General features: G+C 45.7%; 1 protein-coding gene across 5 annotated transcripts in view; it reads right to left on the reverse strand.

Moving 5' to 3' along the window:
- Positions 1-480: 480 nt before the first annotated feature.
- Positions 481-18,601, reverse strand: part of SHROOM4 (shroom family member 4) — a 217,400-nt gene continuing 199,279 nt past the window's right edge. For 4 of the 5 annotated variants that reach the window (XM_064574065.1, XM_045878003.3, XM_064574067.1 and 1 more), the window contains 5 exons: positions 13,236-14,015; positions 9,514-9,663; positions 8,461-8,641; positions 4,246-4,515; positions 481-3,012 (listed from right to left, as the gene is read on the reverse strand). In XM_064574065.1, coding sequence (XP_064430135.1) covers positions 2,743-3,012; positions 4,246-4,515; positions 8,461-8,641; positions 9,514-9,663; positions 13,236-14,015 — 1,651 coding nt within the window. In that variant the 3' untranslated portion in view covers positions 481-2,742. The remainder of the gene's footprint in view (positions 3,013-4,245; positions 4,516-8,460; positions 8,642-9,513; positions 9,664-13,235; positions 14,016-18,601) is intronic. The other variant, XM_064574068.1, reaches the window with a different exon arrangement.

Raw genomic sequence — 18,601 nt, forward strand, 5'->3', positions numbered from 1 at the left:
AGAGCCCGGGGTTGGGGTGGGGGAGTAAGAAGGGACAAGTGATAGAACCCTTGTACTGATTCCTCTCTTTCTATCAACGTATTACCCACTGGGGCCTGTATGAGTATTCGAAGAGAGAGGACAGAAGTCAAGACCAATAACTGTCTTTGGGAAAATCCCTTGGTGTGCCTTCCAAACTGCTACCCCTGGGAGACCTTGCAAGAGGGCTGAGCCCAGGAAATGAGAACAGGGGAGAGACACTGCATCTCAAGTAATACTGGCAGTTCTGAAGCACCGTCACTCACGTCAGTAGCATAGGGTCTTAGTTCCTGTTTAGTAGTTCCCCTGTGTCTGCCAAGCTTCACTGCTCAGTATAGTTTTGGGGTTTATTTTATTAAGTGCTTTAGAAACCGTCCTTCTGTGTGAAAATGAGCATCCTGATGTTCTGATTCCAACTCTAATCTCAGGTGGGATGAGGGACAAAAATAACACAGTCAATAGTACTTTTAGTGTGATAAATTTAATGTACAACCAATCTAACGCTGACTAGAAAATCCCAGACCATGGTCATCGTGTCCAGGTAAGTGACCACTCTTTTCTCTGGGCCTGTGTTTCCCAAAAAGCTGTTCTAAGCACCCCCGCAAATCTTAGAATGTTGGATTATATTGGCCTCACCCCCCAAAATGGGACATCTCAACTTACTCCTTATTTATCCTAGAGCCTGTTTAAGAAAAAAAAAAAAAAAAAAAAGATGGCAACTACAGCCTCTATTCATAGCACTCCCCCACCTTCCTCCACCTCGGCTTGGGTCAGCCTAGCCCTTTACAAGTCATCAGCCTTCCTGAATAGAGTAGACTCCTCCCTTTGAGGGGAGAATGGCAAGTTGACATTTTAACAGTGGTTCTGATAGCAGCAGTGTACTAAGAGCATACCCAGGGCCCCCCTCAGGACACCCTGCTGGCCAAGATTCTTCCATTGTTTCCAAATACAATGAAGAGGAAACGGAAGCTAGAGACCAGTGTTTGTAGCTGCAGCAAAGTTCTTTGGCAAATTCTTCGGCTGAGTGAGGCACCCCTGCTGCTACAGTTAACCTCCAAGGACCCCGAGGAACTCAGCAGTAACTGGAAGAGATGTCAGGGCTTGCTGGGCAGGGCTGTGCAACATGAACCGGGGGCACCAGTGAGCGAGGAACAGGGAACAGAGCTGGTTACTAGGCTTGCGTTTGGCCACAACTCCTTTCCTGCCGTTGCCCACCTGAGGGATTTTCCAATTTTTCAGGACAGAAACTGGCTAGTGGTGTCAGGACCTTGGCAGCATTAGCCAACAACAGCAGCGTTAGTTGCTTGTGCACCTAAGACCATGGCTGGGTTGTAATTTGCTCTGGGTGGGGGGTGGGGGGCTGGGGGGTGAAGGGGGGTGGCCCTGGCTGGAGCTTCTAGCTACCATGAATTTCAGTTCCCTGAGTCTGGCCACAGGCTGGAGAAAGCAATTGTGAGATGGAAGATGTCTTCCTGAGCTCCCTTCTACCCAATTTCTTAGATGGGAGGTGGTGGAGAAATGGGTGAACCTTTGTCAGTTTCAGATTTCTTTGGTTTCAAGAAAAAATAGGTAAGAAAAAAACTGAACCCTGTTGGGGAATGCTAAGCTTATGGGTATCCTGACTTCAAGGAAAGTATAGGGCCAGGTCATAGCAAGCTGAGTTCAAGGTGAGAACTCCTTTTTTAGACCCTCATAGGCTTCGGTGGGAAGAATTCAAGGCTTTGGCATTCGCTCATCTAGCCATGGTGAAATTCAGGCTGATCTGCAGAAAACGCTTTCCTTCTGGGATTACCTTTCCCTCTCCGACTCCCCTCTTCTCTCCTTCTTAGTTAAAAAAAGGAAAAAAAATCAAAACATAAAAATAAATAAAATCAAAAGGCCATTTAAAATACAACAAAGAACCCCTCACCCCAATAGTGAAATGTGTATCCAGAAGTCAGCTTTCGTAGAGCTATTAATGGCCCATAGTGTGAAGCCCTTAGGGTGGGCACCTATAAGCCACAGCAATGAAAGGCAGGAAGGGACAGGAAGCGGTAGGCCAAAAATCTTAGGACAGGAGGAGGGCCACACTAGACAGGGCTGAGAGTAGGCCTCCTTCCCCCTCAACCAGATGCTGGGGAAGGTAGGCGGGCACCCAGGGATTCCCAATCTTTGCTCACATTCTGTTTCGTGTAATTTCTCCTTCTGTGCTTCCCACTGTAAAGCTTACATGAGGCCCTTAAATTGCTGGTGAGTGAGGCCCTCAAGACAGCCAGATCTCTGTGGGCAATGGCTGGGCCACGAGCCTTGGGCAGGATGGAGCTGTACAGGCAGCTTCTCTCTGAGCCTTGAGAGGCTGGTTGTGGCGTGGGTGGGTGGTGAGTGCATGATGTCTTTGGAGTCCTTGTACCAAGAGGAATGCAGGCACTTCGTTGGTTCTGTGTGCGGGGAGTGCCTGCCTGTGCAAACCATGGGAAGGAGAGTGTGGTTGTATAATCACACCTTGCTGCGGGCACCCCCTACTTCTTGCTTTTGCTCCCTAAGGTAGAAGTTTGGGGCCTCCTAATGGACTCCTAGCTAGTTGGGAACAGTGCTAGGTAAGGGGCAGTGAGAGATGTCCAAGGTAGAGGCTATGGAACAAACTGCTAACTAACTGCTATCTACTTGCTAACGAACTGCTAACAAAGATTGAAAGCACTTCCCATTGTGGCTGGGCAGGGACAGCGGGTCAATCCGTTGGTGGAATTAGAAATTGCTGGGCCCCAGGAGCAGGCTCTCCCTGAGACATTTGAGCTGCTCTTCCCCAAGCTTGATCTTCTCTTCCAACTCTCGCTGTTCGATGATGAGAGCAGATTTCATCTTCACAAAGTGCTGGTAATCTTGGAGCTGGTCCTGAGGCAGGTAGCGGGAGACCATGCCAAACACCAGCTTCTCGCGGCGGTCCACGTGCTCCTTCAGCTCCTTGGCATCTGCCAACTGCCCTGTCAGCTGCTGCTTCTTCTCTATCAGCACCAACTGAGGAATCAGATAGACCAATTAAGAGTCATCCCAGTTCCCAGTCGGCTGCCTAACCCACGGCTCCACCAGGCATGCTGCCGCCAACAGCTCCCCACTCTGCTAACTGATCAGTCCTAGATTTCCTGCCCCGAAGTCCACCTTCATGCAAAAGCCCTTCTTTCTTATGGGGCGGGGGAGGGGAGGATGAACACAACAGTGCTTTCTGAACAGGGCGCTGTGTATTCACCCCTTTCCATTCCTAAGCTGCCTTTAATCCATGGACCACCACCTGGGTTAGGGTGGGGGAAGGCTCTGACAAAGCGAGCTCATGCCCCTTCCATCCGGAGATAAAGGATCACCATGACAGTGCTTTCAAAATGGCGCACGTCTCCGTGTCGGTGTACGTGTGTGAGTACGTATCCATGCGTGTATGCTCGTGTGTATGTGCCTCTCATTGTGGATTCCGATTTGTATCCCAAACCACTTGTGTGCGGAAAGGTAATGCCCCTTTGGTTCAAGGATTATGCAGAGTGGCCCAACCTGTGAAACTGATCGACTCCCCATCTCAGCTACTTGGTGAGACCTCGTCCTCCAACTCGGAGAGAGAGTGAGGTGAAATTGCTGCTGCTGCTGCTGCTGCTACTCTTCCTACCACCGTCGGCACCAATCCTACTACTACTATTACTACCACTATCACTATCGATACTACTACTACTACTGTTACTACTATTACTGCTACTACTCCTGGCAGGTAGCCCTCATTCAGTGTTTACCCTGTTCCAGGCCCTGTTTTAAGTAATTAATATGGATTATCTAATTTATTTATTTTTTAAAGATTTTATTTATTTGAGGGGGGGAGGGAGAGCACCGAGGGAGAGTGAGAGGAAGAAGCAGGGCGCTCGATGCGGGGCTTGATCCCAGGACCCCGGGATCATGACCTGAGCCGAAGGCAGATGCTTAAGTGACTAAGCCACCCAGGAGCTCTGGATTATCTAATTTAATTCTCACAACCCCATGAGGTGGAGGTAGTGTGTTTTTGAAGAGACTGAGACAGAGTACGGTTAAGTAAGTTGCCCACAGTCACACAGCTAATTATTGGTAAAGTCAGAATTTCCAGGCACTTAAAAGCGAGTGCCCACACTCTTAACACTATGCTTTATTGTCTCCCAGATGAGCCAGACTTGAAAGAGGGAGTCCCGAGAAGGAACAGATGGCATTTCCCTCCATCCACCCCTGAGACCCCAACTCTACCTTCTCCTGGTTGGCCTCTGAATCGATGCTGTTGAGAGCATTCTCCACCCGGGCCAGTCGTCCAGAGAGGGACAGCAATAGGTTGACCACTTTGTCCAGGTCCCCGATAAACAAATGGTATTTTTCAAACTCGTTGGATTTACAGACCGCTTTTAGATTGGCCTCCACCTCCTCCCCAAGGGCAGAATTGGCACCGATGTCCTCTAGCAGTCCTCGCTGGGCCTCCCGCAGGACAGAAAGCTTCCTGCCGATGCTTTCAATAAGCTGTATCTAGAAGAAATCAACAAGAGAAGGCAAAGGATGAGAATGGGGACTGACAGAAACTGATCTGTGCCTATAACCTCCGTTTTGGATGGAGGTTTCCATCTGGAAACAGGTGGCAGGCTCTACCCGTCATCAGAAACAAAGGAAACCCGAGCAAGTCATGAGCAATTCCAATTTTCTGGACAGGCGCCCTCTCTCCCATCTATCTCTTCAGATCTGGTAGGAATCAGTCACCACCAAACGTCCTGGCGTCAGATAAGTGGTACCCAGGGGCTAGTTCTCATTTGCCAGATGTAACTTAATAAATACTGGCTGAGACCATTTAATAAACAGGAATTGGAATGCTTGTGAGAGCATGGGTTGGAAAAGCATCGTCATCAAGTATTTGCCTTTGACTTCATTGATTCTCCTTCAATCCACTGAGTTAGGTCTTGTGTGCGTGGCCCTGTGCTGGCCCTTCACCCCCCTCCGTTTGGCTTTTGAGGCCTTTTGGATAAGACTGAGTTCTGAAGTCCCGACGACTAGGTTTGACTTCTAGTTCTGCCACCTTCCTGGCTGTGTGTCCTTGGGTGGGTTTCTTTGTGGAGTTCACTCTTGATCTGCGGAATGGGCATAATTGTAGGACCCACTTCATTGAATGAGATGATGCATGCCATGGACTTAGCAGGGACTGTTTAATAAAGGCGGGCCACTAGGCTGTCACTCCGCCTGGCCCCACCCTACCATTCCAGTCTCAAGGCTCTGAACCTTTCAGGATTAGCTCCTCATTCCATCTGCATTTACAACCCTCATCCTTGTGCTCCTGATTTGCTTCATGCAGTTCTACCTGCTCTCCATCTCTTCCTGCACTTTGGCTATTTCCCTCCTTTCCTCAGGGCCCAGCTTTGTTCCCACCCTCCCTGCAGGAAGCTTCTGCCTCCATACCCCGTCTCTCAATGATCTCTTTCTTTTCTGAACTCTCCTGCCTTTCAGAAATAGAACGCTAGAGTATAATTTGAAGTTGTTCATTCCCTGTTTCACGTGGGTGCATCTGATCCGTCTCCTACTGATGATAAGTTTCTTTTTTCTTTAAAGATTTTATTTATTTATTTGAGAGAGAGAGAGAGCACGAGCAGGGGGAGTGGCAGGCAGAGGGAGAAACCGGCTTTCCGCCGAGCTGGGAGCTCAATGCGGGGCTCAATCCCAGGACCCTGGGATCATGACCTGAGCCGAAGGCAGACGCTTAACCAACTGAGCCACCCAGGTGCCCTGATGATAAGTTTCTTAAGGGAAAAACTGCTTGTGTCTTCTGATCTGTCTCCCCTCTGAGTGTAATGAGTTCTGGAACCCCACTCACAGGAAGGTAGTGTGGTAGAGCGGCCGTTTGGAGTCAGAGATGCCTGGATTCCAATTCCCACCCCCTCCAAACTGTGTGACCTTGGGCAAGATACCCAATCTCACAGAGTCTTCTGTTTCCTCATCTGTAAACTGGAGACGCTTCTCCTCTCCTCCCCCACCCTGCCACCTTGGTGGGGGTTAAATGAGATCATAAAGTAAAATGTTTAGTATTGTGCCTGGCCCCTTAAGTGCTCAATACCTATTTAGGGCTGCTGCCGCTGTTGTTGTTGTTGTTGTTGTTATTATTACCAGGCATGCTGAACTAGCAGAAGCTTGTCTGGTGCACAGTCCTAACAAGAACGGAGCCGCCCCAGGTTGCACACAGCCTTTGCATTCAGCATGGCATTGTGGTTAAGAGCATGGACTCTAGTGCCAGACTACTTGGGTTTGAACCCCAGTTCTGCCACAAAGCACCAGTGTAACCTTGAGCAAATCACTCAGCCTTTCTGTGCTTCAATTTCCCCATCTAAAAAATGGGATAACAATAGCACCTACCTCATAGTACTGTTCTGAAAATGAAATGAGTTAATACAGTTTACACACTTAGAACAGTATCTTGTATCTTGTATCTTGCGTATATATACTGAAGTATGCTTCAGCGTGTATTTGTTCTTTTCATAATTTTTTTTTAGAGAGAGAGGGAGAGAGAGTGCACGTGAGCTGGGGGAGAAGGGCAGAGAGAGAATCTTAAGCAGACTCCACGCCTAGCGTGTAGCCCGATGCAGGGCTCGATCTCCTGACCCTGAGATCATGACCTGAGCCAAAATCAAGAGCCAGATGCTTAACTGACTGAGCCACCCGTGCGACCTGCTTCAGGGTTTGTTTTATTATTATTCACACTCAGGCACTCTGGGACCACAGGCTTGTCATTTTCTAGCATGTGCTCCTTTCTAGTAGTTTATTTAGAAATGTCCAAGGAGAAGTGTCCAAGAAATGTCCCAAGAGAGCCTGCTCTGGGTCCAGGGCCTCGTATCTATTTCAGAACTGGCCAGAAGTCAGGAGATCACTATGATCTTAAGTCTGAAGTGTCATCGGTTTACATGTAAGTAAAATTCTAAAACTCACTGGGAATCAGGGATCAATGATATGAATGAGGCAATACAATTAGATACCAAGAGGCTCCCAGTTATATCCCTACCCTCTGCTCTCCCAAACAAAACTCAATGCCAGGGACAAGGGAGGGCTGGGGGCCAAATGATCAACTTGGAAAATCACCTACCCACCCTAGCTCTTCGGTTCCATCGTTCCATAGATCCGGAAGGATGCAAGTGAAGAGAGCCCTTTGTTTCTTGGCACCTGCCTTTGCAACCTGAACTTCAGTCCTGGGGAAAGTGTACTGGATAGAGCTAAGGAGTCATCACAGACCCAGCTAGAGCTGAGTTGCTTTTCTAGGATATTGCAAATTGGTGACCTTCTTCACCTGTCTTCCTCAGACAAAAGCTGTCCTAGCTCCCCCACAATCACTTCAAATCACTACCTGCTGTTCCGTGCTTTGCCATTTCTGATCATTTTTCTCTTTTCCTGCTCAGACTCTTATTAGGTTTGCTCCTAATAAAAAGGTCCTGAGTAAGCCAGGAGCAGCCTTGCCACGCTCAGGGAACACAGAATCCAAGGAGGCAGGCATCTGGATCAATACAACTTTGATACCACCATGCTTCCAATTCTTTCCCTGACATTTTGCTTCAGATTTGAAAGTGGTGGGGGGTCTCCGGCAAATGGCCTCCAGCTTTCCTACAGGTCAAGTCCTGAATGAGAAGCATAGGCAGAGGAGCAATTTACATCGAGTTCAGATGTTCACAAAGTGGTAAATTAGGCCTTTGGGGTTGCCATGGAAACCCTATTTGCTTACAAAATAAAATGGGTAAGTGCAGGGAGGGCAAAGTGATTCCAGGAATTTGATTAGAAAACTAGCCTAGCGATGCTTACAGGAAGAACGGGGAGGCTTTGGAACAACAACATCTTTTCTATTGCTCATTCTAGTATTTTTAAGACATTATTGATTATTCTTGCAAAGAAATACTAGAATTTACCAGCCTCTAATTTCTCCTTTTTTTTTTGGCTTAGTCAGTCTATTCCCTCTTCCAGAAAGTTACACAGAGAATACAATCAATGGCTGCTACTGGTTGGAGCTCGCTGGCAAAAACTCTGATGTGCCCTGGGCGGCGAGTTACTTACAAGGCTGGCTTATTTCAGAGGGAAGGCGCGATAAAGTAGAAAGTGAGACAGTCTTGACTTCATTCAAGTCCTGGATCTATTACTAGGTCTGTAACCCTGGGCAACCTAATCCTCTCAACTGGTAAAAAAGGGGATCACTGTCCAGTTGCTTTAAGGATTCAAGAGACACAGTGATGATGATGATGATGATGTTGATGATTTCTATTACTATCACTACTATTATTGGCTGGATCAAAAAGAGACTGGAGTTGCATTTGTGAGGAACCCAGAGAGGCTATTTGATGTCCATACTGAAGAAGCGGGGATGCACCAAGTTGTTCCGGAGAGCGTAGAGGGCAGGTCAACCTCCAGACACGCAAACTAAATGGTGAAAATCTAAGGCATATCAGAAAACTTCACCTTTTTTTGAGCCAGTTCGTGGTCAACTTCTTCCTCTCCCAGGCCAATCTCTGCCATCTCGGGTTGGTCTTTCAACTTGTTCAACAGTTCTGCCTTGGCCACAGAAATATTGTAATAAGCTGAGTAAGAGGTAGGGATCCCTGGGGCCCCCGGAGGAGGCGAGAAGTGCTGAAATTCTTGTCTGTAGAAACAAAGAATGACCATTTGAGCACCTCTGTCAGAGACGCTCCTGAACTTCCTGCTTGTTAATCTCCCCATTTGTGAAAAATGGGACCCTGCTTCACCAAAGAGCTATGGAATAAGGAAATGATGGACCAGGAAGCACTGTTGAAATGTCAACGGGCCACATGAAGATTACCCAGAAGCCAAGGCAAGGCCAACTTTGAGAACTTAGAAGGCTATTTCTATGCCCCTGACTTCAACAGGTAGGGGAACTTCTTTAGGGGTGATTTGGTTTGGTCAGCGCCCCACTAAGATCTAGAAAGACTGGCAGGCCCCAAAGTTCTGCGCTTCTGATCTTCCAGGATTCCCCTAAGTTCATGGCCCCGGCATATGAATCCCCAGGGAGGGAGGAAGTGGTAGGGATCTATCTGAGACCTTAGCTATTCATCCTCCAAGACTGTTGGCCTCCCTCCTACCCAGCCCGCACCGCCGCCCACTCCAGCTCTATCTAGTCTGCTTGCTTACAAAGGCACCCCATGGCTTTCCTGGACACTTGCATAATTTCTTCTTTCCTGGTGGTGCCACTCCTGCTTGAAATGGCCCCTCCATTGCAGATCTCCCACAGCAAAGAGGTCACCCATGACCTCAGCAGTGGTCACCATGCTGGAGGCTGGGGTTAACACCCCTGCCAGGGACTTGTCACGGCCTACCACATCTCTCATGAGCTCTTCTGAGACTGCCTGTGAGGCAGGCCTTCGGCCTGGGAAAGGATAGCATCTCTCCACTTCTGCCATATCCCCAGTGGCCCCAGCCTCCTCCACGGTTGCAGAATGAAATGGGGAAAAAATGGAACCAGTGGCACCCAGGGGCTTGACAAGTGTAGCGGCAGACCCTGTTGTCTTCGGTTCACTGAAGCCCGTGGGGCTGAGGTGCTGCTTCTCAGAGCCCCAGCCCATGAAAGTGAACTGCTCCTGTGGAAAGAAGTAGCTCTGGTTCCACGCTGGCTTGGGTTTGGGCTCTTCCGCCATCGAGGCTTCTGGTCTGGCGTGAGGAAGGAAAGAAGGAGAAATGCTTTAATGTCAGGTTTCAGTGATGGGAGGGGAAAGAATTCCACTCATGGTTCATGCAAGAGGGGGGCCCACCCCCGCTATATTCTTGTTGCCTACCAGCCACCCCTACCCTCCACCTGTCTGTGTCACTGCCCCTTTGCTAACCTCTAGCTGTTTGAAAGGAAAAATAGGAGAAACTCATTAGTCATTTTTGCAGCTTCTTGCAGCTCTTAGATAAAGGTCAAAAATAATGGTTAAAAGGCTCCACAGCTATTTACTGATTCATGCTATGCTCTCTCCTAATTCATCACACAAAAGAAACTTGGGCATGCCAATATTCCTCATCCAAGGTATTCATTTTACATGTGGGTTTTTAAAGCTAATAACACTAATAAACGAACAATACTAGCTAATATTCACTCACACTTACCATGTCCTAGAAGCTGTCTTAAGATGTGCTTTTCTGTAGGTGTGTCTGAGTGTGTGTGTGTAGATAGAGATAAAATTTTAATGCTCGTGGCAACCATTTTAGAGATAAGGAACATGAGGTACTGAGAGGGAAAGTGACTTCCCCAAGGTCACCAGACAGTAAATGACAGACCCATGATTTAGACCTACGTGACCTAACTCCAGAATCTCTACTTTTAGCCACTATGCTATACTGCCAAAGGGACAACTTGACATCATATAAAACCTTGCATGTAAGGAATTTTCTGGCTGGACTATATCTATGTTAGCAGACAAGAGAGAATATTCTGGAGGGAATAGGAATATATGAACTTAGGGAGTTCTTATCTATAAGAAAAAATATTTAGGGCATGTGTGAGAGAGTTCTGAGTCAGAAAGCACTGAAAGAAAGTACAGAACTAAGGGGGAAAAAAGGATGTGGCTGTATGTCAGTTATATCTCAATAAAACTGGAAATATTTTTTAAAAGGATGTGCTAATTATAGATTCAGATCGCAGCGGACACAGCCCTGCACCATATCACAGCATATCATCTTAGGCGTTATGTCCTAGAGCTCCTGTCCTCATAATCTCCACTAATAGGGCAGGAGTTCCAGGAGATCTATGACAACATAATCTGCATTTGATAATGAACACTGAAGCAAAAATCAGATTCCTTCTGCAGAGCACTGAGAGGAAATGCACAGAGTTCAGAAAGCAAACTATACCTGTACTCGAACCAGAGTTAGGAGACTTAACCAACACTTGAAAATTCCACTAACCTGGTTTTAGATGTATCCCAGCGTTTTGTAACTGAATAGTATGTGGGTTATAGAAATGCTCTGGTTTGACTTGGCTGAAATTAGAATGTCTTTTTTTTTTTTTTTTTTTGTATTTTAGATTCAAAATCTGATACATCTACCTGCCCCTAACACTTCTCCCTTACAAAGTCTTAAAGCCACTTCCTTCTGGTTAGAACCCTATGCTCTCCCAGGGTCTGGAATAGGATCTTGAGGAGCCCAGAGATCCTGGGAGGATGTACTGGGCACAGTGAGCCAGACAGCCTGGGTCCTGACTACCTGTGATCTTCTGCAGGTTACTTTAGCCTCCCTGTGCCACACTTTTCTCACCTAAAAGATGTAGGACACTAATGATATCTATTTCACAGGTTGATTGTGAAGATTAAATCCATCAAAACACAAAGGTGCTTAGAACAATGCTTGGCACATAGGAAGCAGGCAAAAAAAAAAAAATATTAGCTTTGTTGGGAATAATGCTGTTCCTTAAATCTACATCATTCAGAGAGGCATCTATAATTGATTTTCTGCAGCCACAGCTAGCTAGGGCTGTGTGCAAACAGATATTTCCCCTTGCATCCTATAGTCATTAAAAAAAAATAAATCTCTGGAACGAGTTACAAGATCTCTAGTAATAGCAGTTTCCTTCTCTCTGGCCAAGGCGCCAAGGTGAATGGAGGTACATAAAAGGAGGAAGGACTAGGAGGCTGAAAGGGCAAGTCTGGGGCCTCTAACTACAATCGCTGGGACACTCTGCCCTACAGGGGCCAAGAGGGCCTTGTAAAGGCCTGGCCTCTTGCAAGAACAAGATCTCTCTGAGAAAGGCTGCCTAGGATGGCAAATGAAGCGTAGGTTTTAGAGTCACACAGATCTAGCTTTGGAATCGAAGTCCCTTCGTCCCTTATTTTCCTCAGCTGTAGTTTCTGCATCTGTCAAATGGGAATCATCTGTCAAATGGCGCACAGGGCTGTTGGGAGGTTAAATGAAATAATGGGTATAGAACGACTAGTGGTGTATGGCACACAGCGAATGCTTCATACATGTTCAGCCATTGGTTTATTCATTCTGTCTTCTTAAATGTTAAGTGCCTACTATATGCTAGGTCACCTTCCCTTCTCCCTGCCGTGATAGGGAGCAACCACAGTCGCTTTCCACAAAACATCTTCTGATTACAGTAAGAACGCCCCCTAGCTAGCTGGACAGCTTGAGAAGCAGCCGCGAGGGCTCCGATGAGAGACCCTCCCGGTGGCTAAGAGCTAGCTAGGAGCTAGCTAGGCCCTGTCGCGCTCTGCTTGTGCACCTCGTGCTGGGAAACTTCTCAACTAGTTCCAGATGGCTGGGTGAAGGGTTTGTGGGTGGGTAAAAGACACGAAAACGAGGTACTTCTAATAGCAACGAGTCTCAGGCAAGTTCCTTCTGTAGAAGGATTTAAAGAAAGCACTTATGGGATCAATACCTGCCCCCCATCCGCTGCCCCAGCAGAGTGTGGGCTGAGCTCTGGGCAGGATGGCGGGCAGAGCCAGAGGCCAGAGCTCCTTCGCTCTGGAGCCAACAGGACAAGGGCCAGGCACTGTAGGGCATGCGCAGCGGGGCACACAGACACCAACAGCCTGGTGGCCGGGCTACACTCCTGCTCTGCCTGCCCTGCCCGGGCAGCTCACCCCGTCAACTACCACCTGTGGCCCACCGAAGCAAATGCAAAGAGGCAGGAGCACAGGGCTGGGGCAGGGAGGGGATGGAGAGAAAGGCAGAGGAGAGGAGTGCCCTTGACTTTTGTAAGGAACAGAGGGGCATAAAGCGCCCCCCACCCCCAGGAGCAGCTGCGGGGAGAGTTTAGAAGCCCAGGCAGGTCCTAGAGCAGAGGCCCGTCAGGCTGTGAGCTGGCCTCTCATTCTAGAGAGCGAGCAAAAGAAAAAGGCAGGAAAGGGCCTCAGCCAGGCTCTGGGGAAATGCCAGGAGGCAGGGAGGGCTTAATGCCTTCTGGCTCAGGGGCCTGAAACTGATGCATACCTTAAAAGGCAAACTGAGAGATAAGGTAGTATTTTGACAGTGATCGTTAAGAACATCAGCCACGACCATTTACCGAGCACCTACTATGAGCTACACACTGGGCTCCCTACTTTAGAGAGATGGTCTTCATCTTTACGACAGCCAAGTGGAATGGGTATCATCATGCCCGTTTTCCTGGTGAGAAAAATGTGAGGCTGGGAACAGTTTAATCAATCGATCAAGCCAAGGTCACACAGCTGGTAAACGGTGGAGGTGGAGTTCACACTCCTGATGCAGCCGCCCGGGGGGACCTTTCTTTCATAAGCACTTACTTGGGGGGATCAGTGGTCTCCTTCTCTGATGTCCTCCAAAGCCCACCCGCACCGTAACAGCAAGGGGGCTGAGCCTTCTCAGGTTGAGATCCCAAGTGGCCCCTTATTGGAGGCAGGAAATCGCTGGGATGGAGACCAAAGGACTCTTGCTCTGCTGGGAGGCTCTGTGAGCCCTGCCTGGAAGCCTCCAAGTGGCCAAAGCCCAGGGGTTGTGGGTGCTCCAGGACCTCTTCAGGATGGAGGGCTCCGGTACCAGTGGTTTCTGAACTGAAATACTGGGGTGGGAGCTCCTCCTCCTCCCCCTCCTCCTCTCCCCCTTCCTCCTCTTCTTCCTCTTCTTCCTCTTCCTCCTCCTCCTCTCGCTGCAGCTTCTGCTGCTCCTGGGCTGCTCGGAAGAGCCTGTACTTCTCCCAGTTGGGAGGAGGCGGGCGAGGAGGAGGAAAGGCCTTCTTCCGGGCTCCCAGAGGATCCGGCTGGGTCTCATCAGCTTTGGTAAAGGGCTCCCTCCTATGCTGCCCGCAGGCCCGGGAGCTCTGCAGCTCCAAGCTGATGTGGCTCTCTGAGAAGGCACGGCTACGCAGCGGGCGGGGCATGGAGGCCACGGAGCTCCCCTCCTCACAGGCAGAAGTTTCCTCTGTTGTTTTTGAAGAGTGCTTGAAGTCTCCGAGAAGGTCAAGGGAAGAGATGGCTCGGTAGCTTGACAAGTCCAGTGCCGGGTTCTCAAGGCAAGGATGGGACGGGGTTGCCCACGGAAAGCTAGCCTTGGAATGAGCCATTTCCCTGCAGAACAGCAAGACGGGGATTGTGTAAACCGAGCACGTTGCAGATGGCCCCATGTTTCGGATAACATCATTTCTGTAAACTTTAAGACGGCCATAAAACAACGCAAGCATACGTAGTAAATGCAATCATAAGAATAGTAATACTAACATCTAATACTGATAGCTAACACTTATTAAGTAGGTACTAAATGCCAGGCACTGGTTTAAGTGCTTTCCACGTCTTAACTTAATACTCACAATGACCCCAGGATGTAGCTCTTATTATCGTCCCAATTTTATAGCCATGCAAACTGAGGTGTGGGCAGGTTAAGTAACTTGCTCTGGGTCATAAAGCTGGTAAGTGGTAGTGCTAGGATTTGAACCTGGACAGTCTAGCTCCAAAGACTGGATACACACACTACCTCACTCTGTAGCACGCAGATTGAATGTGCTGTGTACTGGGGCTTACAAGTCTGATTATCCTGTTACATTGTTTTTGTTTGCTTTGTTTTCAATCACGAAAAATTTTAAATATTTAGAGACATACAGAGATTGCTATAATAAATATCCATGCTCCCACCGACTGCCCAGGATTAGCACATTTTAATACTCTGCCATCTATACTTGATGATTTTTTTTAAAAAGAGATACATAATACCCTTTGTTTCGCTCCCCACTTCTATTCCCCTGCTGCCTCTCCAGATGCAAGCTGTATCGTGAATTTGACATGCTTTCTGTCTGTGTTTTTATACTTGTACCAAAAGATAGCAAGCAGGCAATTCACAAATATCTACAATTTGGGGTTTAAAACAGCTCCTTCTAATGCAGTTCTAGTCAGAATTCTCAACAGGAATTTTTAACTATAGCATTTTTTATTAATTTGCAACATGAAGTAAGATACAATATATTTTTTAAAGATTTTATTTATTTGAGAGAGAGAAAGAGAGAGAGAGAGAGAGAGCATGAGAGGGTCCGAGGGAGAAGCAGACTCCCTGCTGAGCAGGGAGCCCGATGTGGGACTCGATCCTGGGACTCCCACCCGGATCATGACCTGAGCTGAAGGCAGTCGCTTAACCAACTGAGCCACCCAGGCGCCCGTGAGATACAATATTAAAAAGTATTTTGCTACAGAAGAAATGGGGGTGAGGGATTAGGCATATTATAAAGCAATTATAATGAAAACAGTGTGTTACTGATTAGTAGAACAGAATGAAAACTCCAGAAACACATTGAACTATCCATAAAAACATCGTATATAATTCACCTTCCATAACAAGGAGATAAAGAATGATTTTTAAAAAATTTTTTTTGAGATAACTGCAGAACAGTGATATTTGGAGCTGCACCCTCTATTATGTACCAAAATAAATTCCAGATTCAAGAGTTAAGGGTATGTGTGTGTGTGTATTTTAATGTGTGTTATGTGTGTATACAGGTATATATATTCTATGTTTAAAAGAAAAAACTATCAGAAGATTAAAAAGACTGTCACTTGTGAGGCAAAATGAGAGTCTCATCTTATAAGCAATAGAAAAAATATCCAAAGAAAGAAGTCCAGGCTGATTTAAATATGTATAAAAATATGCATAAAAAGTCAAACTTCTGTATAATAGTGACCAGAGTCAAAGGACGGCTCTTTAGTCTCAGAGTATAAAGAGTTAAACCCTCTAAACCAGAAGACCTGGTTTCCTGCTGTAGCCTGTGAGCAATCAGCATCATGCTAAGTATTGCCTAGTGACAGGAAATTCCAGCAGTTCAATTAAATCATCAGACAGAATACCCATTCAATAGTCATACTGAAGACTGAGAATATTTCTTTAAAAAATAATCATACACATAATGGTAGCCAAGCTCAGATAGAATGAAGAACCAAATCTCCTTCAGTCAGCTCATCTCCAGTCCCCGTCGTGGCTAGCTCATCACTCGCATGGATCAGAAATTCACCTCCACACGTCCACACTCCCTTCTCATTTGGGCCTTTGCCCACCTATAGTTCCTTAAGATTCTAAGTTCCTCCTTGTGTGCAAAGTGTTTCACCTGGCATTTCCTCCAGCAGGAAACAAACAAGGTGGTGAGTGGAGAGTAAAAGGTTGACAAATGCTATCAGGCAGAGGATTTTCCTGACCACCTTATCTCAAATAGAGATGACTTATCCTTCACTATCCTCTTTCCATCTTGTTCTTTCTCAGAACACACATCTCCACTTAGTATTATATCACATATCTACTTTCACTTGTTTAATTTATGCTCCACTCTCTAACTAAAATGTAGGCTTCTTGAGGGCAGGGATCTTATGTGTCTCGTTTATCTAGTACCTAGAGCCTGGCACACAGTAGGCATTTAATAAATTTTGTTTAATAAATGGATTAATGAATAGAAATATCATATGATCCAGTAATTCCACTGGGTATTTACCCAAAGAAAATGAAGACACTAATTTGAAAAGATATATGCACCCCTATGTTCACTGCATTATTTACAATAGCCAAGATATGGAAGCAACCCCAGTGTCATCAACAGATGAATGGATAAAGAAGATGAATGGATAAAAGATGGTACACACACACACAGAGGAATATTACTCAGACATAAAAAAGGATGAGATCTTGCCATTTGCAACAATACGGATGGACCTAGAGGGTATAATGCTAAGTGAAATAAGTCAGATAGCTAGAAAAAGACAAATACCATATGATCTCATTCATATGTGGAATCTAAAAAACAAAATGAACAAATAAACAAAAAGCAGAAACAGACCCATAAATACAGAAAACAATCTGATGGTAGCCAGAAGGGTACGGGTGGGGGCAGAGGGGATGGGCAAAATGGGTGAAGAGGAGTGGGAGATACAGGCCTCCGGTTACATTTGTGAGCACAGCATAATGTATAGACTTCTCAAATCACTATGTTGTATACCTGAAGCAAATGTAACTTTGTGTATCAAGTATACTGCGATAAAATTATAAAATAAATGATTCATGCCAAAAATGAAAAAAAAAAAAAACAACAGTCATGATATTTGTATCGTAACAAAGTAGAATTAAAGGCAAAAATTAACAAACAAGGCAAAGAAGGGCACTATAAATTCGTGGTTAGAACACATGATTAAGATCTAACTACCCTAAATCTTTACGTGTCAAATAACATAGCATCAAAATTCATAAAGCAAAAGACACAGGAAATGCAAAGGTAGAAAAAGGGAGCAATGAAATATGAGGCTGTTTCAGCTGATGACAGATGTGACAGTCAAAACTAAGATAATGGGAATATTTAAATTCTATTTTCAAGGGTCCATTGAACCTTTTTTAAATTGACTCTATATTAAGTCAAAAAATGAAAGAAGTACAGACTATGGTACCTAATCACAACATAAAAACACTAGAAATTAGTAACAAAAATGAAAGACAAAAACTTCTAGTACATAGAAAATAAAAGGGAAAAAAGTATTCCCCACTCTAGTCAAAGAAACCTGATCTGAAATTGTAGAATACCTAGAAAATAACAACAATGAAATATCAGAAGCTAGAGAATTTGACTGACTAAAGCAGTGGTCAAAGGAAAAACCGAAGCCTTCAATGCTTACATTAATACGTAAGAACAAATTAAAATCAATGAATTAAACACTGAACAAAAAAGTCCAGAAAAGAGCCACAAAAATAGAGCTAAGCAAAGCAGAAAGAAAACTAATGGCAGAAATTAATACATTGGAAAACAAATGGTAGAATTAATAATTAAAGCCAAAAGCTACTTCTTCAAAAGGAAATATAAAACAATAAAAAAGATAAACCACTTGCTAATCTAATTAAAAACCCCAAATGCACAAAATAAGAAATAGAGAAATAACCACAGTTGCAGAGTAAATGAAAAGAGTAAGAGAATACTTTGCTCTACTCTATGAAAACAAATTAGAAAGCTTAGGATGGTTTTCTAGGAAAACAAAAATTACCAAAACTGCAGAAGAATGGAAATATCTAAGCACACCTGTTACCATAGGAAACAATGTTGATAAATTTGACAAAAAAATATAGCACACTCACGCAGTCTTGTGTTAATTCTACCAGCCGTAAAGGAACAGACAACCTCAATACTATTTACACTTCCTAAACTCTGGAATCTATTGAGGGAGAAGAAAAGAGTCCTGCATGATGTCAATACGAAAACCCAACAACTAGAACATACATAAAGGCAAACTAGAAACCAGGCTCATCTAAGAATACTAATGCAAAAGTCTCACCATTTTTTGCATTTAAAAACGTAAACATTAGGACATTAGTACATATAAGGAATTTATTAATAAATTACCAACATATATTGAAAGTGCATGTGCGAAAAATTCTTTCTGAAGAGGGTGCATGATCCAAAAGAGTTGGAAGACACTGGTCTGGGATGATTGTTCCTAATCAAAGTGTCTCCTGAGCGAAATGACCCGGAGCGGTTGTTGAAAATGCACATTGGTGAGCCCTACCCCCCAGAAATTGGGATTTAGTACCTCTGTGGTGACGCCAGGGAATCCGCATTTTTAACAACTGCCCCCCACCCCGCACAAGAGATTTTAATACAAGTGGTTCCGGGACCATACTATGAAACAGGGGTCCAGGGTGAAAA

The sequence above is a fragment of the Mirounga angustirostris genome, unplaced genomic scaffold (assembly GCF_029215605.1).
Source record: "Mirounga angustirostris isolate CCGP_5_RB_7025 unplaced genomic scaffold, mMirAng1.0.hap1 SCAF_11, whole genome shotgun sequence".
Taxonomy (NCBI): domain Eukaryota; kingdom Metazoa; phylum Chordata; class Mammalia; order Carnivora; family Phocidae; genus Mirounga; species Mirounga angustirostris.